The sequence below is a fragment of the Tricharina praecox genome (assembly GCF_024521635.1).
Source record: "Tricharina praecox strain CBS 144465 chromosome Unknown BZA05scaffold_15, whole genome shotgun sequence".
Lineage (NCBI taxonomy): Eukaryota > Fungi > Ascomycota > Pezizomycetes > Pezizales > Pyronemataceae > Tricharina > Tricharina praecox.
The window spans coordinates 506,236-529,447 of NW_026250417.1; the positions used below are offsets into that span (position 1 = coordinate 506,236).

A 23,212-nucleotide genomic window follows, 5' to 3' on the forward strand; every position below is an offset into this window, starting at 1 on the left:
TGGAAGACGGGAGTTATATAGAATTTCCGTCCCCATTCCCACCCGCTTCAGACCTTCCGAGCACTCTCCAGCTTTCCACAACCCGCCTCAGTCCGCAACAGGATGACATCTCTGTGACGTCCCTCGTACCCGCTCCAGTCACAGAGAGCATCAAACCGGGGGAGAAGTCCCGCCGCTTTCAGGTACGGCCGTGATCTACAGCGGCCGACCCAATTACGCTGCCGAGTGACACTAAGTGAAGTGCTAGCGGCTTGTGCGGCGATGATCATGCCGATGATGTCCGCTTGATGTCACCGCCCGCCCGGCTCAACAACCAGGCTGCAGCTGCAAACGCAAGCATAACCCGTGGGGAATCGTCGATCAACTCCCCATATTGTTCCGGGATCATCAAAAGTTCCAGGAAATCATCCCGCTGCACCCCAATCCGCACCCCGCGATCGGCGGCCCCGGACAGTCGATCCGTACAGCCAGTGACTCTTACAGTCATGCAGCAGGATGTGCGGTCACGGTCACGACATTGCTCCATAGGAGAAAAAGAAGGATGGTAGAATATGGTACAAACGATGCAGGAGAAATTGACGAAGAAGCAGAAGAAGAAAAAAGAAAAGAATATGTAACAGAGACAAGAAAAGTGAGTGAGCGGGAAGCCACAACACTGCAAACAAAAAGCAATACAAAAAACAGTACGTAAAAGTTACAATCCTCCCCTCCCCCCAGCTCCAGCGAAAATAAAACAATCCAAAAGACCCCTAGGTGATGAAAGATGCAAAAGCAACAATGGACACGCAAAACTCAATGGATATCACCTCGACATCTCGACCAAAACATGCAACCACTCACATCGTCATCTCAACCTCCCCTTCCACCCCCTCCCCCCTCAACCACTCCACGCCCCTCACCAACCGGCCCACAACATTCTCCCACCGGTTCGCCATGTTATCGCAGCACCCCCTGGCCCCCCAGCCAATAGGCAGCACCATCCTTGCGCGTCCCTCCGCATCCAACACCACAACCGCATCCAGCGCAACCCTCCCCCCACCAAGCGGATGCAGCAGCCCAAGCCGTTTCGTAAGCATACTCTGCGCGTCAAAGACTACGCATTTCATCAGCCCTCTTCCCCTCCTCACTCGGGTGGGGAGGTATGGAATACTAACCAACCGGCACACCCCTCCCTTGCCCTTGCCCGTGCCCCATCCCCTGCCCCTCCGCACCCGCACTCACGGCGAAAACCTTCGCGCCCATCCCGCCCAGTAGGCCCTTAACCGCGGCCACCGCGCGCAGCGTCATCTCGCCATCAAAGCCGAGAAACACGAGGACCGTGAACTCGCCAGCGATGAGCTCGCCGACCGGGCGCTGCTGCAGCACCTCCCCCGACGGGAGGAGCACGTCGACCGGCGCCGATGCGTCGATGCGCGTCGATACGCGGGTGCTGTGGGTGCGCTCCAGCACCCAGCTGGGCCGCTCGAAGGTCACGCATGTGCGCTTGGGCGTCGAGGGGGCCGGCCCCGTCAAGTCGGTGTACGTGCGCTTGCGGGAAAGGTGCGGGAGCGGGAGTGCGAGCGGTGCGGTGGGCGCGGAGGCGGAGAGGAGCGACATGGTGGTTGTGATGCCGGCGGTCGGGCGTTCGGGAGGGAGGGAGGGTGCGGAGTTGTGGCTGGCTGACAGTAGACGGTGGACAGTGGACGGTGGACAGTGGACGGTGGACAGGATCGTGACTTTGCGAGGTACGCCTCTGCCTGTCTGTCTACGGGGTGTGGTGGTAGCAGCGGAGCGGTGAAGAAAGTAAGTGCAAGTAAGTACAGTAGTCCATGCAAATGTTTTGATTACGCCGTTTCGGTACTAGTCCTTTTATCCCTCTCCACGCTCTCCCTTCCCTCCGCCCATCCCCCTCGATTCTCGTCGCTTCAAGCAACACCCGGCCCGGCAGCCCACACACGCTGCACAGTGAGAATGCGGGGTAGACTCTACTCCATCAGGCCGTGACCGGAATAGCCCTGCTCTGCGCTCTGCGTGTATAGTACGACACATGACAGACATCAGGCGTATGACTACGGATGAATGTGAGGAGATGGGTGAGTGGTAGGGTGGGTGGGGTTGCCAGGGTGATTCGCGTCGCGTAGAGTGGTGCACCCTGGGGCCTGGTGAGAAACTAGCCGCGTAGAGTTTCCCTACCTACACGAGGGATGTGAAGAGTGGCGCGGAGCATGTATCCCCCTGAGAGAACAGTGAACACGTAACGATTCGCCTCCCGTTTTTGCAATAATGTCACAATGTCACCTGATTTTTGTACGGGGTGAATCCACAGCAAAGCAGTACAGTCCACCAGAGCATCACTCGACAAGTGCGATTTCCTCAGAGTTCCATCTCACTTCATTCCCTCATTAATGTACCAAATAAGGATATCTACACTTCGTCATCATCCACATTCCATTCCATCCCATATCCAACATTACACCAGCACTAACGCGCAAAGAACCTCAAAAATAGGATATTAATTGCACACATAAGAGTAGTCTAAACAGCAAACAACCAAAAGAACCTTGCTCCGTACGTCCGTATGTCATATGCTAATACATGAAAATCTAAGGGTTTCGTCTCTTCCACATAACCGCGGCCGGGGGTGTGGGCAGCGTGATCATGGACTAGGATAGAGTTAGTATATGGCTCGTGCGAAGCGACGTGAATGGATAGGGGGTGAGCTTACAGTGTAATCAGGTCCAGGCACCTTGCCGTCACCGGGAAGCGAGAACTCAAACTCGCGAACAAAGGTGGAGATGATACTTCCGAGCTGGACGTTTGCGAACTGCTCGCCGATGCACCTGTGTCGGCCAGCACCGAAAGGGAGGTAGGGACTAGCAGTTCCCTTGCTGACCAGGCCGAAACCGAAATCGAACTTCTCGGCGGTATCCTCGGAGTCGATTGTGTCCCAACGGTGGGGATCGAAGTCGTTGGGGTTCTTGAAGTACTTTTGGTCCATCGCGGAAGCTCCGGGAGCGGCGAGAACGTGGTATCCGGCGGGAATGATGTAGTTCTTCTCGCGAACATGCATGGGCGACTTGACCTTGCGGATGATGGAGTGGATCGGAGGGTGCATGCGGAGGACTTCGCGGACAACGTTGTTCAGGACGGGCATCTTGGCGATGTCCTCGTAGGCGAGAGGGCGGGGGTCAGTGCCGCAGATCTTCTGCTGCTCACGGTAGAGTTCGGAGACGAGGTCGGGCTTCTCGGCAAGGTGGAGCAGGACCCACATGGTGGTTGCCATCGAAGTGTGCTGACCAGCCATCAAGAGGGCAATCATCATGTGGGCGACCTCTCTGTCGGAGATGGGGGTTCCGTCCTTGTAGCTGCGGTCCATCAAGTTCCAGATCATGTCCTTCTCCTTGCCGGCCATGCTGGGGTCCTTGCGCCTCTTCTCAATCAGGTCCATGTAGAAACGAGCCATCTTCTTTTGCGCGGCATCACGACGCTTGTTGCCGGGGAACGGGAACCAAGGGAACATGAAGTTCATGGGGTTGAAGCCGAGATCGAGATCGTGGAAGAGGCCAGCGAAGGAGCCGTCGAGAGCGTCGCGGACCTCCTTGCCTTGCAGCGAGCGGGAAGCAGTGAAGATGGTGATCTCGGGAATGATCTCGCCTAGAGGAACAGAACCCTTGGTACCCTTGAAGTGCTTGGACTTCTTGATGTAGTCCTCCACCTGTTCAACGATCAGAGGCGCGTATCCCTTGAAAGTGTCGATAGTCAAGCCGAATTTCATGAACTGTGCAATCGTCAGCCAGGTGTCTGGGAAGCATCAGTGCAAGGGCGGTAGCACAAACCTTCTTCTGCTCCATCAAACGGTGGTTGGGGCAATCATAGACGACACCCTCACCGAAAACAGGAGTGGTCAGGTGGGTGTAGGCCTCCTCGGCGCTCACTTCCGCGAGCTTTCCGTTCAACACGAAGTCGTTTCCCTGGGGGCCGAGGCAGACGGTCATCCTCTTTCCGAGCAGGATAAACGTAAATACATCACCGTACTATCACCACGAAGTCCCGTCAGTCAATGCCATTCCGATCAATCGCACCGGTAGAGTAGTGACAATACCTTCTCCTGGTTTGAGAAGAAAAACGCGTATGGATCCATTCCGTAGATGACTGTGCTTCCGAAGAAGGGGAAGAAGTGGAAGACCACCGGCGGCTTGCTTTTGTCCTTGAACAGAAGCTGGGAGAGGACATTGAAGACAACGGAAACGATGATGAACGACACGGTATAGACAACTAGTAGCACGGGGGTGTTGAGCTTCGAAAGGTCGCCGGTCAATGGCCGCAGCGGCAGGAGCAGTTCTGATAAGACACCCATTGCGTGGTGGAGTTCAGGACGACAGGTGAATGAGAATGTCGAACCCGGATGGGAGGGAGGATTGAGGAGGAGAACGAAGGAGTGGTGATGGGAGGAGAGAGCCGTTCCAAAAGAGCGGAAGGCGTTGATTTAAAAAGGAGAAAGCCCTACTAACGTAACCTCTACAAAGTTGCGCGCTCTGTCTGGCAGGGTTAGGCAGCGAGCGAGATAAGTGCCCTGCCAAGCCTCTGCAGATGTCCACCGATGTCTGCGCGTAGAATAGCCAAACCCCGGCAAAAAAAAGTGCTTGGCCAACCATCCGAACATACGACACAAACGAATAGGCAAGCCGCTATGCCGCAGGAGAATCGTCACGACACCACCACCAGAGGTCGGGTCATATATCGTGCCATCGGCTGTGGGTGCGCCCGAACGACCTTCCTGGTACTCTGGAACCATTGAGTTAGCATTCTTATGTGCCTGCACAGTCCACACCGGTAACACACCGGGCTCATACGTGTAGCAAGGAGAAGTCTTGTGTAAAAAGTTGCGAGTTGCCTAGTGGAGTGGCCGACCGGCAAGAGCACATCCGGACATGTGCACACTCACGCCGCCCCGGCCCCCGAGCATGCGGACTTGGCGCCTCTTATACCTAGTATGTAGATTCAAGCGTATTCGTATCCGAGTCCTTGTATTGGTAGGTATTCGAACTCCGACATTCGTGCTCCAAGCATCGCCACTTTGAGAAACCAAATCAAAAACCCCCAATAAGCCATCGTCGTAAATAAACGGATTTAGGGGAACATATCACCAAAAGCTGAAACGGAGAAGTTATCGACTGCCTACTCTGGGATGGGAAGCGATTACCATTGGCATGTGGACTGGCAGTGATGACCTGTTTACCGGATCCGTCACAATTGGGCATCGAGTGTTCCCACCCGCTTACACACAATAAAGTATGTACCTGCATTGGAGATCAGGCAGACCATCGACCCATCGCGAATCTCCGTTGCGGTTACGAAGTGAAACAACGAGCTACTTCAGTTCGTGTGGTAGAGTAGATACAGTAGATACAGACACCAGACATCCTACGCCAGCGGCCAGCAAGTAATAAAGAAGCACCAAAAATGACAGACATATGCACACAGAATCTGGGTAAATATACCACAATCCCATCACCGATAGAAGAAGTTACAAAAAGCCTACCACCCAATCCCCCCCTACCCTTTCCCTCACCTCGTCTTTATGCGTGAAAAAAAGAGACAGAACAGAATGTATTTATCGCCGTAAATTATGCTCAAAATCCAAACGGATGGGAGTTCGAAAACCAGTGCAGTACCATCACCCCAATCCAATTGCTCATCCATCGCAGAAAAGAAACTATCCAGAGCCAACAGAAATCGGCTTTTTTGAGACCAACCTGAAGGTTTAGGTGGACTCTTCCTCAGAAGAGACCTCGCCGTTCTCCGCGACGTTGTAGAAGGAATCGCCGTACAGTGTTTCGTCGACAGCCTTGCCGCCAAGGTTAACGAAAGCCTTGGTCTGGGCGTCGAGATTGTCGGGGCTGTGGGGAGAATTGCCGGGTCTGCTAATGACACCATTTCCAGGCTGGTGAACCTGAACCTTGACTTTATTTGGATTCTGGGACGCAGGATTTGCAAGGCCGGGGGCTTCAGCCAGTAGGGTCCGCTGGTGGGTTACCATTCTGCGGGTGAACTTGAGGGATTCTATCGCCTCTGATAAGTTCCCACAGGAATCAGCTGGGGCAGCTTCCATAAGCCACGGGTGCCTGAGCGCTTCATCGACGGTAATCCTTCTCTCCGGATCGCGCTGGAGCATGCGCTCGATCAGATCCAGAGCCAGGTCGTCCACGGAATCCCAGTAAGGGGATGGGAAGTCAAAGCGAGCCAACCTGATCTGTAACACCGATTAGGGGACGTCTATCGCAATGGAGGGTCTTGAATGCATACCTGCTGTGAAAGTGTGTATGGGTTGTCCTGCGAATACAGCTCGTCACTAAAGGGCGGAAAGCCGCAGAGACAGATATACAACACTACACCCAGCGACCATATGTCTACAGCACGGTCGTACTTGCGATTGGGGGAACTCTCCAAGATCTCCGGTGCAACATCTAACTAGAAGTCAGCACTTAGCGAAACGTTGCACACAACACGTGTTACTCACAGCTGGGAGTTCCACAAAGAGAAGTGGTGAACGAATCCTCTCCGATGATCTTAGCGAGACCGAAGTCTGCCAGCTTGACGTTAAGGTTCTTATCCGTCAGAAGGATATTTTCAGGTTTGATATCCCGATGGACAATGTTACGGTCATGCTATGAATGGGTCAGCCATTGGGCGGAAGCCTAGTGAGTTGCGGGGAAACGACGAACCAGGTACTTGAGCCCATCAAGCAGCTGCCTGAAGATCTTGCGCGCTTGGGGTTCCGTCAACTTCTGGTGCTTAATGATGTAATTGAACAATTCTCCCTCAGGAGCCAATTCCAAGACCAAGTAAACACCATCTTCTTCTTCGTATGTTCCCTTCAAACACAAGACGTTGGGATGTGAGACCGACATCAACATCGCAACTTCCTGCTGAAGACCGGAGGAGTTTCCAGACCGGTCCGAAGACTTTTGCTTTGCGAAGACCTTGACCGCGTACTGGGTGCCCGTTTTCTTCTCGACTGCCAGATAGACGGTGGCGAAGTGACCAGATCCCAAGGGAGCCCCAAGTGCGAAGGTGTCAAGGAATCCACTGGCGAACATTCCCGTCGGGTAACGGAAATGATACTTGTGACCGCCAGCGAATACGACCTCATCGCCACTGGCCAACGTACGGCGCTTGTTTTGACCAACGATGACACCGTTGACCCAAGTTCCGTTGCTGGAAAGATCTTCCAAGATCGCTCTAGGCTGACCACCGGTGATTTCCTGCCATAAGACGCCGTCAGAAAAGTACTGGACGCTGAACCAGATTCGAAGCATACCTTGTAAATGATGCAGTGACGATTTGATATAACCCTGGCCTTGATTTGCAAGTCACACTCGGGGTGCCTGCCAATCAAGAACCCACCGGCAGTGGTCTTTGGGGTCTTGTTGGTCGGCTTCTTGTCGTTCTTCGATTTATCATTCCCAAGCTGGGCGGACTTGTCAAGCCTGATGCTCTTCAAGTTGGCGCCATCGTCCGTGATAGGATCTAGATATCCCCACACCTTGGGATCATATTCCCCGTCGTTTGTCGGTAGGTTGGGGAACTGCGAGGCAACCTGTGTGCTCAACTGGGTATCTTGAGGTCCGGGCGAGGCCGGGGTTGGTTGGCGACCTGGTGGTGACATCAAGCCGAGCGCCATCGCCGGCGTCGTCTCTGCCGAGTCGGTTACGACTGACTCGGGTACCTCGTTATCGTTCGTCGCCTTGTCCGTTGCAGTCGGCTTTGCTGCTCCCGCCGCTTTGGCCGCTCCTGTCGCCTTAGTGGGGGTCCGTGGTTCGTCCTCATCCCGAACTCGCTGCTTCTTGGCCTCCGTCGGGGAGGTCGGAGAAGAAGGTGGCTTCCAGAAAATGTTAGCGAGGAAGTCCATTCGTGTATATGTGTGTGTATAACGGTTCACAGCTTTGACAGGCCGACGATAACGCAAAAGGCTCAAAAAGGAGGTTGTTGTTGCTCACCTGGCCGCGCTTTCTATCGTTGTGCGGACTCATCACAAGTGTCACGTCTATATCGACGACGTATCAGGGGCTGAGTTTCGGTGAGTGATGACGAGTCAGCAACCCTCGGATGGAGAGTCCGGTGATTTATCGAGTTGCCTACGGGCTCGAGAAGGTGGAGTGATTAAGTACACGAGACAATATTGATCACAAGTGCGGTGGTGGTGGTGGGTGGTGGGTGGTGGGAGGTAACTGATAGTATGGAAGTTGCGCGAGCGCGTGGAGGAAGTGTCGAGGTGAGATCCGAGCGTGTTAAGGCTCGGTTGGACTCGAGACGAGGGAGGAGGGAGGAGAGCAGGGAAGAGGGGGGGTATCCAGGAACGGGAGGTGAAGCGAAACACAGTAGAGATGGCTTACTCAAGCGGCGGGAATGGGATGATATATGGTGGGGATATTAATGCGGAATGTTCTTGGGCTTAATCGGTTTGAAGTCGTGAGAGTCAGTTCAGGTCAGACGGGGTCGTCGAGGATGCTAGAGGATGGCTGAAGCCCGTTTTGAATGCAGAATGCAACGCGACATGATAACCAGGTACCGGGGGGTACAAACGAACAAACGGACTCGGAAAGAAACATAGATGCTCCGCCACAAGATCCTGAGATGGGCGAAACAAACAGGCTGAGTTTAACTAGATGCTACGCTAAATGTGTGGGAAGAGCTGCAGCTGTCTGTTGTGCTGAAGAAGTGCGCGAGTCGCGACACGCGTAGAATGGAGGCTATCGATAGCATGGCTGATGTCAGTGGCTCAGCTGGCTCGCGTCTTCAATCTAATCTAATCTGCAAGAGAAACCGTAGAGTGTTAGTACTATTAAGGGCTTACTTCTTGGTTACCGGTATCAGGCGGCAGCTTAGGTGGCTATGTGTGCGCAAGTGAGTGCCTTTATGACCACTGACCAGACGTCGTCGGAGGAGCTGAAAAAGAAGCTCTCTAAAAACTTTTATGGAAGTGCTCCGTACGTTATTCGGAGGTTCTCTCGAGTAGGTAGACGTCTTTTTGTTAATCGCATGCAGCTTATACTAGATATATATACTCTAGTATGATATTAGGAGACTGCCGGTATGGCCGCTGGCGAGGTATCTACACAAAATGACACATCCACCGGATCCTGACCACAGTCCCGGTGACGGGCTCGGTGCAGTACCCTGCTTCCCTCGGCCTTCCACCTAGCCACGAAGCAGTATGATTTCCCCGAAAGCTCTATACTATATCTTGAGCTAAGCCATATGGCTAGGCATCATGACGAGATCAACTGTCCAACGGTAACTGTAGAGTGAGATTCAATGACTGGCTTTCATTGATCTCACCAATCAAGCCAAGTCCGCCCATAAACTTGCAATAACTTTAACGACCGTATGCAAAGTCTTTGCAAGTGTGGCCTTCTACCTAGGGATGATTCTCCGAGCGATTAAGTTAAAGGAAGGGTGATCTATTGTACCCCACGACGTTGAAAGAATCACGAGTACATAGGTGCCCGGGAAGTCCAACTACATGGAAAAGTCTTCTTTGAAATGATGGTGCCAACACTGGACTTTCGGTAGTTGGGTCGGGATCGAACAACTCTGGTGGTAGTCACTTACAAGGATGACTGTAAGCTGGAATTGAAGGAGAGAGAGATGGCTTATGGGTGGTGGTGGTTGTGGAGTCAAACTGACTGCCGGTAACTAAAGTAGAATATTGCGGTTAAGAGAAGACGCATCTATCGCGGTCGAATATAGGTGGTGTTCTTGCCGAGAAAGAGGCCGGGCGTCGAATCGTGTTGGAACGTGAAGAGGGATGAGCATGTGCGGGGTGTCAAGTACATATGGCGGGACGTCACACATAGAAACATCTCCCGACGATTCGTTCTTGGTGGAGATCGTGCCAAGTCCAAACTAGTCCGGAACCATATGCAGCCGTAAGTGTCCCGACACGGTCAACGCTAACCATCGGGGGAGCTGTCTCTCCTTGCTGCCTTCCGACCTTTTTTTGATGCTGATTATCGATCGACTCATACACCCACCCTCGTTCAGCTAACCTGTACGCTCTCTCTCGTCACAACCAAGCTATACAGCTTTCTTGTTCTTATTCTTTCTTGTTTTCTTCTTATTCGTCGGCTTCTTCGCGGCTACAACCTCGTGATTCAGTGTCCTCCGAGATACATACACTTTCCTGCTTACCCGTCGAGTCTCGTTCACCAACCAAATCCTCCTTTTCCATCAGTGTTGCCTATAGCCACCCAGCAGCTCCCGATTAGCCCTACACAACCCAACCACGATGGATCGGTACAGTATTATCCTATCCGCGGCACCGCCGGTCACATGAAACATCAGGCTCATCTCCCGCGTCTCCATAGTCTGTCGCGTCGACTCCGCGGCAGTGCCTTACAGCGCCTTGCCCTACTCTCTGCCCACGAATCTACGTACGACAATGGCGCCCCCGAAGCTTCCAGCTTCGAGCGTCTCGCCAGCGAGTGTACCCTGCGACGGGACGCTCCTACCAACGGAACGGCGAACGGATATGCGAAAAAGCCCGCAGAGACATCGCAGATTCCGATGGTACTACGCTCCGAATACCCTCTCCAATCACCCCTCGGGGACGCTAACTCTGTCAGTCGGTTCGGGAACTCGAGGTTCTTCTTGCCTTGTGCAAGGCTGCCCCTGCGCTACAGGCACCCCAAAATGCGGATAAGCTATTGCGACAGCTTTCGCCGTACATGATCGAGTCGTCCAGCCAGCAGTTTGTCCCTTCGCCGTTCCTACGCGATGCTGAACCCTCACCGTGGGAGTGTCTCACTTCGAGCGTGGTTACTGCGGTGCTTTCGATTGGCCTCAACTTTCCTCAACTTCGACCGAGGGTCGCCGACACGGTGATGAAATACGCCCGGCAAGTACTGGCATTTTGCGAGTCAATGGACGAAGAAGATGATGTGACGGATATTGCTTGCCTGGTAGCCTCTCTTATTGGTTTCTTGGAATCCTGTTCCAAAGTCGCCAATTTCTGGACACCCATCGAACGCGCGGGTTTAGTTGAGCACGTGCAGCAAATCCTTTCGGATGGGTTCCTCATGGACGTAGATGCAGCCTTCGACAGGATCCGTAGCTCGCAAGGGAAGGAAACGGGCCAGTGGAAGCACTATGTCCAGCATTATGACTCAATAGGGCGCCCCATTGGAGCCATGCTGCTACAAAATGGGTTCATGAAGCTGCTGATCGCCAGCACTTCCCTTCTCGTTGCAAATTCTGCCGCGTTTTATGACGGCGATACTCTAGATGTCATCATGGACGGCCATGGTGTCATTACTTCGCTCACCTCGGAGGACTTTGGTACTGTCGAGTTGTTATCGGACCTTGCGGCGGCGGGGGTCATAATGGTGGACGAGAGCACTACAGACCCTGAGATAATCACGCTGGCAGGACAGCAACTGGCATACACAACTAAAGCTCATGCGCTTTCAGCGTACTGCAACAGTGTTGTCCTCAGCAGTTCGGCAGATCCAAATGCCCTGCTTAAGTGGCTGCAGTCTACAATCGCTGATCCGATTCAGATGTCGAACTTGGCCCTCGCCAACGCAGTTTTGAAGACTCTGGCGATTCTTTCTAAGGACGATATCAATTCCAGCAATGGTTTCATAAGCATCATGCACAGGTTCATCGTCGAAGGCACCCCCAGCCGTGAGGTTGTAAAAGTAGCTGCCAAATGTCTTTCTTACATTCTGCATCATTCTTCTCAAGATGCCACTATCACTACCTTGAACACGATGGGCCACGTATTGTCATCCGTGAATCCGGAACGTGCATTGAAGGCAGAGACGCTGCAACCGTTTGAGCAACAAGCCATGGGTAGCACGCTGTCACTTGTTTCCAACTCGGAGGAATTCCGATACAACATCTACTGCAATGTCATTGAGAACATAGTAGGAGTTTCCAGCAACTGCAAGGACTCGAAGGTTGGATGCAGCTTGTTGTCATTGATTAAAATTCGGCCCGCTGATGTGGCTGAAACAGATGATCTCGCTCGCCAACAGTATTCTTCTGCAAAGGCTCGGAAAAGTCACCAGTGCAGTCAGCGCGAGGATTTTGGCAGGACTTGTTTCGCTGGTCCCAATATCGTCTCGTGCAGATTATAAATCGATCTTTGAAGCTCTTGTGAAATCGAGCACGGATGCAGTTTATAGTGATGATCATATCCTTCTGGATGCTGTCAGTGTCAACGAACCCCGCTGAGTTGAATGCTCAATTAACTTTATATCATAGGCACTCGAGGCGCGGTGCTTATTGGCTGAATCCATCACAGTGGAGTCCCAACTGTATGAGCCGCTCCTTACGGATATCCTCCAGGCCGTTGCAGTAATCGGAGATGAGCGGGAAAAGGATGTAGAGAAGAAGCGGGATGATCGTATGGTAGGTGATCAGACGGCCGTTGGCACGAGAGATGCTGAGAAATCTGGGAAACAGCTGGCTGTGCGCGAAATCGAGCAGTACATACGCCCTCTTGCGATCCTCCTTGGACACAATAAGACGGATGTGAACTTCGCTCTTCGATCCGGGCTTACGTCTCTTCTGAGAGACTTCTGGCTCAACTGCGTTATCCATGGCATTACCTACGGCACCGAGACTGCAAACAAATATGGAGAGAGCTTCAAGACTATCGCGAAATACACTCCCCCTCTCATCGACGGTGTGGTTGAGGATCAGAGCTTTGATGCTAATCTAGACGTGCACTCGCTCTTCAAAAGAGACATGTCATCTCAGAATGTTATTGAGCACAAGCGCAGACTCCTCAGCGTGCTTCCGGCTGAGGATCTTCATATTAGGACTCTGACGTACCCAAGGACCATCTTCCTTGAGGCCGCGTATTCTTTGGAATGCATGAGAGCCGAGGGTGGAGGATGTTCCAAGGTGCTGGCATACTTTGTCGAGCCCGCCTTCAAGACCGGTGATGCGTCGGTTGTGATGGCAGCTATCGCCGGCAAGGTCACCGACATATACATCACCCGCATCCTCACCGGATCTTACCCCGATTTCTGCGCTTCGAGTGTGGCCGACCAGCTTGCGGACGTGTTCGTAGGATGCTGTCACAGACTCGAGAAGGTGCAGGCGACGGCAACCCTCATGGCGGACCGAATCATTGCGGCCGCTCCCTCGGCACTCTGCAGGAGAGCTTCGTTGTTTGCACTCCTTGAGCTTCTCGGCCTACTGTGGGCCAGTTGCCTGAAGGAGGAAACCGATGAGTACGCAACTCGAGCAATCTTCGCTTCGAAGCGGGGCAGAGTAGCAATCGAAATGCCTGATTCGTACAAATTCCGGAAGCAAACGATGAGGAACTTCCTTACGCGTGCGAAAGCATGGGTTCTGAAGATTCTGAACATTGCGCCTCTTGACTTGAAGGGACTCTTCCAGACATATCTCTCCGAGTTTGAGGACGAGGGAAGTCTAGGCCACGTGTCCCTAGGGCGGTCTTTTGCGTTGGAAATGGGTGGCACTCTTCCTAATACTGACCGGAGACTTGGTATGTTCACTAGCTAATGGTGGTTGGGCCGAAGATTCGCTAACTGTACATTCTGCAGCTTCGATTGACTTTGTTGGTGAATTTGGTGCCAACGTCGCGTCCGATTTCATCAAGCAATACACCGTACGTCAGATCTACCGGAAGGGTGAGCCTGGTACGGATAATGCCCGTCGCCCACTCAAGTTTGCACCGCTAGGCCATCAGGGCCTATTGTCTTCTCCCAGCTCGGATTCTCTTGAACGGCTCATTGCCCAGATGGAAGGCAAGGATTATACAGTCGGCCGCGTGCCTACGGCAGATGTTCGGGACATGTTGCGGAAGGCTGCGACGTTAATCTGCTCTTCGGATCGGGACCAAGGGACGCTCATCCGCCATCTGGTTGGTCTGCCTTTTGCCGTCTTTACCTCGAGCGCCATTAAGGTCGGATTGCTCTTGTGGACTGGTGTGATTGGAGAAAAGCCGGAACTGTCGTCAAGAATGCTGGTCGAGATTGCCAGAAACTTTGAAATGACTGTGGAGAGGAAGATTGGATTGTTTGCTGAGGATTTTGCCATAGACGATGCTTTTGATGTCAAGATGGAGTATGCTCCTTCGAACAAGGAAGAGCACAATCTTGAACAGCAGACGGCCATCGACTTGTTGTCGCCGCATCTTCGACTGATCCAGCTTCTCTCCAGTCATTACCATGCCAACCGCCATGAGAATCCACACATCCAGAAGATTTTCTTGCGACTAGTCAGGATTACGCTTCGAGGTCTTAAGACAGCCACTGGACATCCGTTGGCCAGAGAAGCTAGATTCCAGCTCGTGCTGCTTGCCCTGCAAGTGCTACGCTACAGCACTGGACTCACCGAGCGCCAGCAAACCAGCCTGAAGGATCTCATCATTTCTGGAGCACTTTCGTGGTTCAAATTTCCTCCTCAGTGGTCGTTTGGCGGCAACAAATTGCAGGTGAAGTCTGAAGCTCATCTGCTGCAAGATGTCGCCAATTTCCTGAACGGAATCTCGACAATCGGCGCGCAGTCCAGGACTCTGCGAGTACGTCAGGACCTCCTGATGATGCTTTTGGAGAACGAACAGTACAGGTTAGCCACTTGGCTTTACCCGCTCGAACACTCTCGCCGGCATCACTTGCTTCCTAGTTATGCGGCCAGACCGACTGGCGACAATTCGATCTCCGCTATCCTTCCGGCAGCCTGGGAGGAGGATCCGGCCATTGCGGTTCAGCTCAGCCAGCGTTTCCCATCTGAGAGGCTCAAGGGAGAGGTCAGAAGCTTGATCATGAATTTCCCAGAACAGGTTATGCACATACCCCGAGCTGCTCAGATCATGCTGGGAAACAAGTTATCTGGAGATATCACGTTCCAACTGCGCTATCTTCTCTACTGGGCTCCCATCACTCCGATCACTGCTTCCACCTATTTCTTGCCGTCCTATTCTAATGACCCGTTCATCTTGCAGTACGCAATGAGGTCCCTAGAGAGTCATTCGGTGGATGTTACTTTCTTCTACGTTCCGCAGATCGTGCAGACTCTGAGATACGACTTCCTTGGATACGTCGAGAGATTCATACTCGAAACAGCGAAGTTCTCGCAGCTATTTGCCCATCAGATCATTTGGAACATGAAGGCCAACGCGTTTAAGGATGAGGAATCTACGATCCCGGATCCTGTGAAGCCGACTTTGGACCACGTTATGGCGAAGTTGATCGAGAGCTTCTCAGATACGGATAGGAGCTTCTACGAACGTGAGTTCGACTTCTTCGGAGAAGTCACGGCGATCTCAGGCAAACTTAGGCCTTACATTCGTAAGACCAAGCCGGAGAAGAACGAGAAGATTGCCGAGGAACTGGCAAAAATCCAGGTCGACGTTGGTGTTTACCTACCCAGTAACCCGGACAGTGTGGTCATCGATATCGATAGGAAGAGCGGAAAATCACTGCAATCGCATGCAAAGGCTCCCTTCATGGCCACATTCAAGATCAGGAGAAAGGCTCCGGGCAACATCGACGAGCACGAAGCCCTAGATCGCCACGGCCGCCGTCACGAGTCGACGTCGACCGTTACCAAGGAGATGATGCAAGCGGCCATCTTCAAAGTCGGTGATGACTGTCGGCAGGACATGCTGGCCCTTCAGCTCATCGCTGCTTTCCGCAGCATCTTCAATTCGGTTGGACTGGACGTGTTCGTTTTCCCGTACCGTGTCACGGCTACCGCGCCGGGGTGCGGTGTCATCGATGTCTTACCCAAGTCGATCTCCAGAGATATGCTCGGTCGTGATTACGACATGGGTCTGTACGATTACTTCATCAACAAGTATGGTGGCGAGGACTCAATCCGGTTCCAGGAGGCGAGAACTTGTTTCGTTAAGAGCATGGCGGCGTATTCGGTCATCTCGTACCTGTTGAAGTTCAAAGATCGTCACAACGGAAACATCATGCTTGATGATGCCGGACATATCATCCACATTGGTAAGCTGCCTGCCTAGCCATTGGCTCACTTACACATGCTAATGCATGGATGAAATAGACTTCGGTTTCTGCTTCGACATCGCTCCCGGTGGCATTACATTTGAGCGTGCGCCCTTCAAGCTCACCGCAGAGATGATCAGCGTCATGGGCGGCAGCGTCGACGCGCAGCCATACCTCTGGTTCGAGGAGCTATGCATCAAGTCGTTCCTAGTCTGCAGACAACATGTGGATAAGTTGACGGATTGTGTGACTCTGATGCTGGACAGCGGGTATGTTTATCTTTATCCTTCCTCCCCCTCACGCGGCAGTGGACTGACAGATAGCTTAGTCTTCCCTGCTTCAAGCCCGAGACAATCCAGAACTTTAAGGACCGGTTCGTCCTCGACAAGACGGATCGCGAAGCGGCGGATTATATGAGATACCTGGTCAAGAAGAGTTACAGCTCTTACTCGACGGGACAGTATGATCGCTTCCAGCACTTGACCAACGGAATTCCGTACTAGGCGGATACCTACCTCCTTCGACTCTTTGTTTTCAATACCCACTTTAACTCCTTTTGATATTTTTCTTTTTCTTTTTTTGGATAGATAGATTGCGTTTTTAACTTTTCATTGTGTTCTCGAGTTACCTGCTCTATAGATATCCTTTCTTTAACCTCTTTCCTTTTCTCTGTATGTTCGTAATCATAGTTGCTTTCAGGTACCTATCACGTTCATATGCAATGCTTGATCGCCCGTTTGTATGGGCTGTGAACTTGTGTGGCGAGACCACTGCAAAACGGCGGGCAACTGTACATCTGTGATGGCAAGGGGATATATTCCTACAGTAGTGCTTGCGGTGTCAAACTCGTGATCGTGATCGTGATGGTGAGTGAGTGGCATCATGGCAATATACAGAAGCAATTTCCTCGTCCACTGTCCACTGTCCAGACCTGACTGGAGTCTGGCGGGCCGTTGTGGCTCCCCTGGCCTTTCCTGAGGATGTGTAGATATAAGCCTAGCGCACCAAGGAAACATGGAAAGAAAGACTGGACGGGCAGAGCTGGGAGCCTGGGAATCGCCAGTACTCACCAGCCCTCGGCCCCTCGGCGTATAACTTACAAGTGGACGAAGATCGGACTCGGACAGGAGACGGTGACTCGGACTTTGGAGTTTAGACTAGACCGGATGGGACTGGAGGGGATGGGATGGCAAAGGGATGGCAAGGGAAGATGGGGAACGAGGTTGAATGTCTAAATGTCTAAATGTCTATGTATGTAAATGATATACAGTCGCTGGGTTCAAAAGGATATCCCTCCTCTGCTCGAGTCGCCATGTTACCTACCTCATACCAAGTAGAGTATGGTTGCCGTCGTCTGAGACTCTTGGGTGTTTCCGGCGGGTACAAAGCGCAGTGCAGTGTAACCCTTTCCTCGACTTTAGCGAGCGAGCGAGCGAGCGGCCCCAGGGCCCAGGGCGTCTCGGCGCTCCGTCGTTGGTTGTTCGCACGTCTCTCTGTCCCACCGCCCGGCCGTGGACTTCATCTCCATCTGAACGTGCACACAGCACAGCCGCCCGGCCCCGGCTGGATCCACTCGCTCTCGTGCTCGTTCTTGGACTTTCTCTTTCTTTCTCTCCATTTCCACACTCCAATCCCAACGTGTCAGGTACACATGAGGTTATGTATCCCGCTATGTACCAGTACTAACGATTTCACAAGTGCGGGCGCGTAGAGACACAAGCTGGGCGTTGTCCTTCTTCTTCTCCTTCTTGTTCGTTATTTTTTTTTGTTTTTTTTTGTTTTTTTTGGCATGGCATGGTATGGTACGTATGGTAGGACTGGTCTGGGACATGTGAAGGAAGCAAGCGAGTTGGGTGCTTGGGTACTTGGGTGCGTGCATTCGTCCCCGCGCGCGAAAAGAGTGGCTCAAGAGGCTGAGCGGAGGCAAAGGCAAGACCTCTCGAGAAGACTCCTGGCCTGGCCCGAGGAGCGTTGCGTGGACCTCCTGCTGCGGTGTGCGATGTGCCGTTCGCGATCTCCCGAGGAGGCAGCGCACATAGGTATGTGACGTGTATGAGGCTGGGAATTGTCGGGTTTTGGAGGGCGGCGGAGGGAGGGCGTCGTTACTTATTTATTGGATGCCAGATGTGGGTAGGGGGCGTTTTGCAATGCAATGGGAATTTTAAAGAGAGTCGAGACGGACATCCTTGGTGGGATTTTGCCGCCGTGATACGATACACGAAATGGATGGGTGGTGGATGGATGGATCATGGATGGGTGGATGGGAACTGGAACTGGAACTGCAACTGGGTGGCCCTGGTTGATATCATATCTTAACTGCCCCTCTGAGCTGCCCCGCCTGTCTGGCATCTGCTCCCCACCCCCCCATCCTCCCCCACTGCACATTGCTCATTGCACAACCGCTCCTGCCCCCCCATTGCCCCCCCTCTTATCCCCTTTCGCGCGCCATCTCAGGCACCATATACTCAACCCTCATCTTCATCATCGTCGTCGTCACGGCGTAGGCACATCTTCTGCTCTTCTGCTGCTCCCCTCATCACACACTTCTCATCCCACCCCCACAACCGTGTCTCCTCTTTGTGCGTTGCGTTGCGCTGCTTCCTCCCATCATCATCACCATCCCATCTCCGCCCGCACACGCTTGGACGGTCCGAGATCATCCCCTCCTTGCCTCGTACGTAGCGCCGGCAAGCACAACTCCAGCATCATCAGCAGCAGCAGTGACCGCGGCGGTGGTAGCAGTTACACACAGACCGTCCGTCCTCGTGCTCCTGAAAAGATCTCCACGTATAGTTACCAGCGCCACGAACTGAACTGAGACCTCAAAACCCGTCCACCGGTGCGCGCGCCCATCCATCGTAATCACCCCCTCCGCCTCCGTCCAACATGCCCGCTGGTAACGGAAGACCCGGCTCGTCCGACAGCGACGATGGCTACTTTGCACTCCCCCCAAAATCTACTTCTCCCCCCACCACCCGCGGTACCCCCGATCCCCTCCTCCGTAAAACCAGACGCATGAGCACCTTCAGCGAACATTCGGTAGCTTCGAATTCGGCGACTACAGCACCGCGACCGTCTTCAGCTGCGTCTTCGTCTTCGCGTAATAATCGTCGGCAGCCTGCACCTCCGCCCACGAACAACTATTACACTGCAGCATCACAGCAGCAGCAACAGCAGCAGGAGCAGCAATACCAACCCCAACAGCAGCAGGGTCTCCCTTTCAACGATAGATCCGCGGAGGAGAGAATGCAACACCATCGGGAGCAGCTGCAGCAGTATGAGCAGCATCACGAGCAGGAGCTGCAGCAGTACGACCAACACCTGCCATATGGGGGGCGTCCTGCTTTGGGGCAGCAGCATCCAGCGTATGAAGAACACCCTGCTTTGGGACAGCACCCGGCGTATGAGGGGCACATGGCCTTGGAACAGCAGCATCCGGCTTTCGACCAACATCCGGCATTCGGAGCACCCCGAGCACCCTCGGAAGCGGGCTCCGTCGGCCGCAATGACACACCAACCTCCTACCGAAGCCGCGAGGTGGGACGGACCGGCAGACTCAGGGCCGACAGCGGTCGATCCCACCACTCCCAATCGCCGCCGCAGAACCAGCATCCACACCGCCCTCCTACGGAGGAACCTCCCGTGAACCCGTTCCCACAATTCCATCAGCAGTACTGGCCTCCGAGTCGCATGACGTCAACGTCGACAACAGCAGGACGTCGAGGTTCTCCGCCACCTCCCGAGACCCCTGCAACGGCAGCAAGTGAAGCACCGCCGTTCCGGCTCGGCGAAGCACCCCACCAGCCACTACCAGGCGCTGCTGGCCGGAGACGTCAACCGCCGACGCAAATCAATGTGGCTCCGTCGCCAATCAGTGCGACTGCCACTGCAGTCCCCGGCTCCCAACCGGTACCTGCTCCACGCCCGTGGACTCCGACCGAGCAGCCCGGTTCGTACCCCCATGGTCCACCGACGGTCTGGCATGGAACCGGAGGTCAGAATAGCGAAGAGAATCTGCAGGAGCAAGAGGATAGACCGGACAGTCGATCTAGCCGAACGAGCCGAACGAGCCGGCCAGACCCGCCTAGCCAACCCAGTATCCCCAGCCTGCCCAGTTTACCGGCCCACACAACGCAAAGCCGATACTATCAAGTACGGCCGCAGGAGAATGGTGATGCTCTCGGCCATAACAGAGTTTACAGCGTCCACGAACATGCGCCGGAGGTGCTCGAAAGTGATTTCCATCGTATGGCTTTGAACGCAAGTCCTCCGCCTTCGTATGCTAGCCTGAGTCCTGGCGCGGGTCGGAATGGCATTCAGCAGTCCGGAGCAGCGGGCCAGGAATATCCGGATGAGAAGCGGACAGTCGTGGTTGGAGCTGCAGCTCCGCCAGCGTCTTCGCACCCCGCATTCCAGCACGATCCAAATCACACAAGTCCGGTAAACGATAGGCAGGGACAGAATTCGCAACCTCAGCAGCAGCAACCCCAACAGCAACCCCAACAGCAACCCCTACAGCAACCCCAACAGCAACAGCAGCAGCAGCAGCAGCAGCAGCCTCAACCGCAGCAGCAACAGCCTCAGAATTCAGGCCAGTCACAGCAGTTTTATCCAGATCAGCAGCAACAACAGCAGCCACCGCCGCAACCACAGTTTTCTCCTCCGCCTCAGGGCGCCGGCCCTTCTGCTCCTCCGGTGATGCCAGAAGGCTGGATGGCCCATCAAGATGCCAATTCCGGGGCATACTACTATATCCACATTGCTTCCTCGCATACCCAATGGGATCCTCCAACGGCTGAGGACATTGCTGCTCTCGCTCCTCCGCCGGCGCCTTTACCGACGCCCTTGAAAATGGCACCGGTGCAGACACCAGGGTTTGCACCGCCTGGCACTCCGGGATTCCCGATGAAGGGCGGGTTCATGCCACAAACGCCTGGGTTCGCGCCTGGGACTCCAGGGTTTCCGCCACTAATGTCTCCGGGCTATCCGCCCAAAGTTAACCCATACGACTCGATGCCGAACACTCCCGGGTTCTTCAATCCACCGCCGACTCCACTTCCCAATGCCGGCATAGTCATGTACAACCCAGCGCCAGTGAACGGCGAATACTTTGGACCGTACCTGCGATACACGAACATGAACCTGGAGCACGGAATCTGGTACGGCTCGATCCTGCTGGTGACGGAGTACATGCAGCCACCGACCGTGCACATCCACCGAAGTCGTGATCTCTCGCCCAACCCACCGCAACTCAAAGCTTCGGCGATCTACACGCATCGGACGTGGACCTTCTTCCGGTATGACATTGAACTTCCGATGGAGGACGGAGATATGTGGACGTATGCAATCTCGACACCGGTGGGGTGCACTCGCTATGAGTTCCTGGTGGCGGCGAGAGACGATCGTAACTGGAGGTTTATCTCGACGTCGTGCAACGATTTCTCGATGAGCGTACGGAGCGAGGAGCGGTCGAGACTGGGCGGACATGGGTTCATGTGGAAGGACTTGATGCAGAAACATCTGGATTGCGGAGGGTTCCATGCACAGATTGGAAACGGAGATCAGGTGTATGCGGATCGCATGTGGAGGGAGTTACCGTCACTTAAGGTTTGAACCCTAAATGGAGATGATTGTGGCTGTGGTGGCGGAAGAATGCTGACAACTGTTTTCAATAGGAATGGCTGCAAATTCGAGGCAAGGAGAATCGGAGGAATGCCCAATGGACAACACGCCACGAGGATGAGGTTATGCATGCGTACTTCCACTACTATACTAGTAGCTGGGATCAGCCACATCTGAGGGAGGCGTTTGCCCAGATTCCGTACATGTTTCAGCTAGATGATCATGATATGTCAGTTCCTCCCCCGTTATAGCCATGGATGAGTGCTGACAAGCTTTAGTTTCGAGGGCTTTGGCTCGCATCCGGAATACCTGCAGTTCTCGGCCATATTCAAGAATATTGGCCGCATAGGCATGCTGTGGTATCTCCTATTCCAGCACCATACGACACTCGAGATCTTGCACTCGAAAACAGACGACAATGATCTGTTCACCATCACTGGTACCGGCTGGCACTTCATCAAGTTCATGGGACCCGCCATCGCTGTGGTCGGCCTTGACACCAGGTCGGAGCGCAATCAGCATCAGGTGATGGCCGGCCCTACGTATCAAGGCCTGTTCCCCAAGATAGCCACTCTTCCGCAATCAATACAACACGCCATCATCGTCGTCTCGGTTCCAGTGGTATTCCCACGCACGGAAACAGCCGAGCACGTCATGACAACAGTGGCGACGGGAAAGAAGGCAATGACAGGCACGTACAATCTCCTCGGCAAAGTCGTGGGCTCCGCAGCTGGCGTAATCGGCGCCAAAGAAGTCGTAGGCTCTGGCTTCCGCAGCGTCAAGGAGGCGGTCGGCAAACACGGGTTCATGGGTGGTGTTGTCAACGTGTTCGGCGAAGTCGACCTCCTCGACGACGTGCGTGACCACTGGACGCACGAGTCCAAAGACCTGGAGCGAACATACCTCATCCGCACACTGCAGGGGATCTCGCACTCGCGCTCGCTCCGCATCACGTTCCTCTCGGGCGCCGTGCACCTCTGCGGCGTGGGCATGGTGCACGATCCCAACAAGCCGCACGACCACAAGACGATGTACCAGGTCGTCACCTCGTCGATGGTGGACGCGCCGCCGTCCAGCTACTTCACGAAGATGCTGCACAACAACCGCATCCTGTACATTCCGCAGAACGGGCTGCGCAGCACCAACGCCCCCAGCGACACCAAGGAGGACATGATGGAGCTATTCCAGGCAGAGGTCGATGGGCGCACCCGCGAACAGAAGAAACTCATGGCGAAGAGGGGATACGTCATCTTCACGGGCTTCCAGGTCGACAGCGGCATCGAGGCGAAGGGCCCCGCTACTAGTCTCGCGGTAGACTTTATCGTCCAGGGCGAGGGCGTCTATGCCATGACGGGGAAGTATGGGCCCGTGGTGGTGCCGCGGTTGGAGGTGGGGTATTAATGGCTGGAGGTGAGGGGGTTTCTTGGGTATTGTGTGAGCTGTCGGGCTGGCTGAGGGTGCGGGGCGCGGGGCGCGGGCGTTCGAAATCTGGTTTTTATATTATATAGTGTTCTCAACTTTTGGTTTTGTGGCGGCATGTAGTAAAGGTGTGGGGAATATAAGATGGGCTTGTGGGCCGATTGGAGTCGTTCATACGAGGTCTCGCCGGTGTTTCT

General features: G+C 54.0%; 4 protein-coding genes across 4 annotated transcripts; 2 read left to right on the plus strand and 2 right to left on the minus strand.

Annotated features, from left to right (window-relative positions):
• Window positions 1–523: 523 nt before the first annotated feature.
• On the minus strand, window positions 524–1,205 carry BZA05DRAFT_400764 (uncharacterized protein). The gene is made up of 2 exons (XM_051483933.1): window positions 1,155–1,205; window positions 524–1,093 (listed from the first exon to the last, which is right to left on the minus strand). Exons 1-2 carry the CDS (start codon window positions 1,192–1,194, stop codon window positions 837–839), a joined length of 297 nt encoding a protein of 98 aa, XP_051338702.1. The 5' UTR covers window positions 1,195–1,205; the 3' UTR covers window positions 524–836.
• A 1,377-nt stretch (window positions 1,206–2,582) lies between these two features.
• On the minus strand, window positions 2,583–7,891 carry BZA05DRAFT_425987 (serine/threonine protein kinase chk2; the record flags this gene model as incomplete). Its single annotated transcript, XM_051485983.1, has 12 exons — window positions 2,583–2,642; window positions 2,705–3,757; window positions 3,816–4,013; window positions 4,082–4,276; window positions 5,264–5,279; window positions 5,552–5,719; window positions 5,754–6,232; window positions 6,286–6,446; window positions 6,500–6,647; window positions 6,705–7,244; window positions 7,301–7,525; window positions 7,580–7,891. 12 exons carry the CDS (start codon window positions 7,889–7,891, stop codon window positions 2,583–2,585), a joined length of 3,555 nt encoding a protein of 1,184 aa, XP_051338703.1.
• A 2,042-nt stretch (window positions 7,892–9,933) lies between these two features.
• Window positions 9,934–16,573, plus strand: BZA05DRAFT_67756 (uncharacterized protein). The gene is made up of 9 exons (XM_051488554.1): window positions 9,934–10,278; window positions 10,350–10,551; window positions 10,608–11,942; window positions 12,001–12,195; window positions 12,250–12,396; window positions 12,451–13,504; window positions 13,563–15,974; window positions 16,033–16,243; window positions 16,303–16,573. The coding sequence occupies exons 1-9, from the start codon at window positions 10,271–10,273 to the stop codon at window positions 16,475–16,477; spliced, it is 5,739 nt and encodes a 1,912-aa protein (XP_051338704.1). The 5' UTR covers window positions 9,934–10,270; the 3' UTR covers window positions 16,478–16,573.
• Window positions 16,574–18,860: 2,287 nt separating this feature from the next.
• Window positions 18,861–23,188, plus strand: BZA05DRAFT_454346 (WW domain protein; the record flags this gene model as incomplete). Its single annotated transcript, XM_051487517.1, has 3 exons — window positions 18,861–21,581; window positions 21,650–21,825; window positions 21,875–23,188. 3 exons carry the CDS (start codon window positions 18,861–18,863, stop codon window positions 22,995–22,997), a joined length of 4,020 nt encoding a protein of 1,339 aa, XP_051338705.1. The 3' UTR covers window positions 22,998–23,188.
• Window positions 23,189–23,212: the final 24 nt, after the last annotated feature.

What these genes read in the sequence shown, in the direction of transcription:
- BZA05DRAFT_67756 (XM_051488554.1), top strand. An exon ending in AGACATCGCAGATTCCGATG is followed by an intron (nt 10,552 to 10,607) that starts GTACTACGCTCC and finishes TAACTCTGTCAG; the next exon opens with TCGGTTCGGGAACTCGAGGT. An exon ending in ATCATATCCTTCTGGATGCT is followed by an intron (nt 12,196 to 12,249) that starts GTCAGTGTCAAC and finishes TTTATATCATAG; the next exon opens with GCACTCGAGGCGCGGTGCTT.
- BZA05DRAFT_400764 (XM_051483933.1), bottom strand. Translation starts at nt 1,194, where the DNA reads ATGGGGCACGGGCAAGGGCAAGGGAGGGGTGTGCCGGTTG. An exon ending in AGGGAGGGGTGTGCCGGTTG is followed by an intron (nt 1,094 to 1,154) that starts GTTAGTATTCCA and finishes TGAAATGCGTAG; the next exon opens with TCTTTGACGCGCAGAGTATG.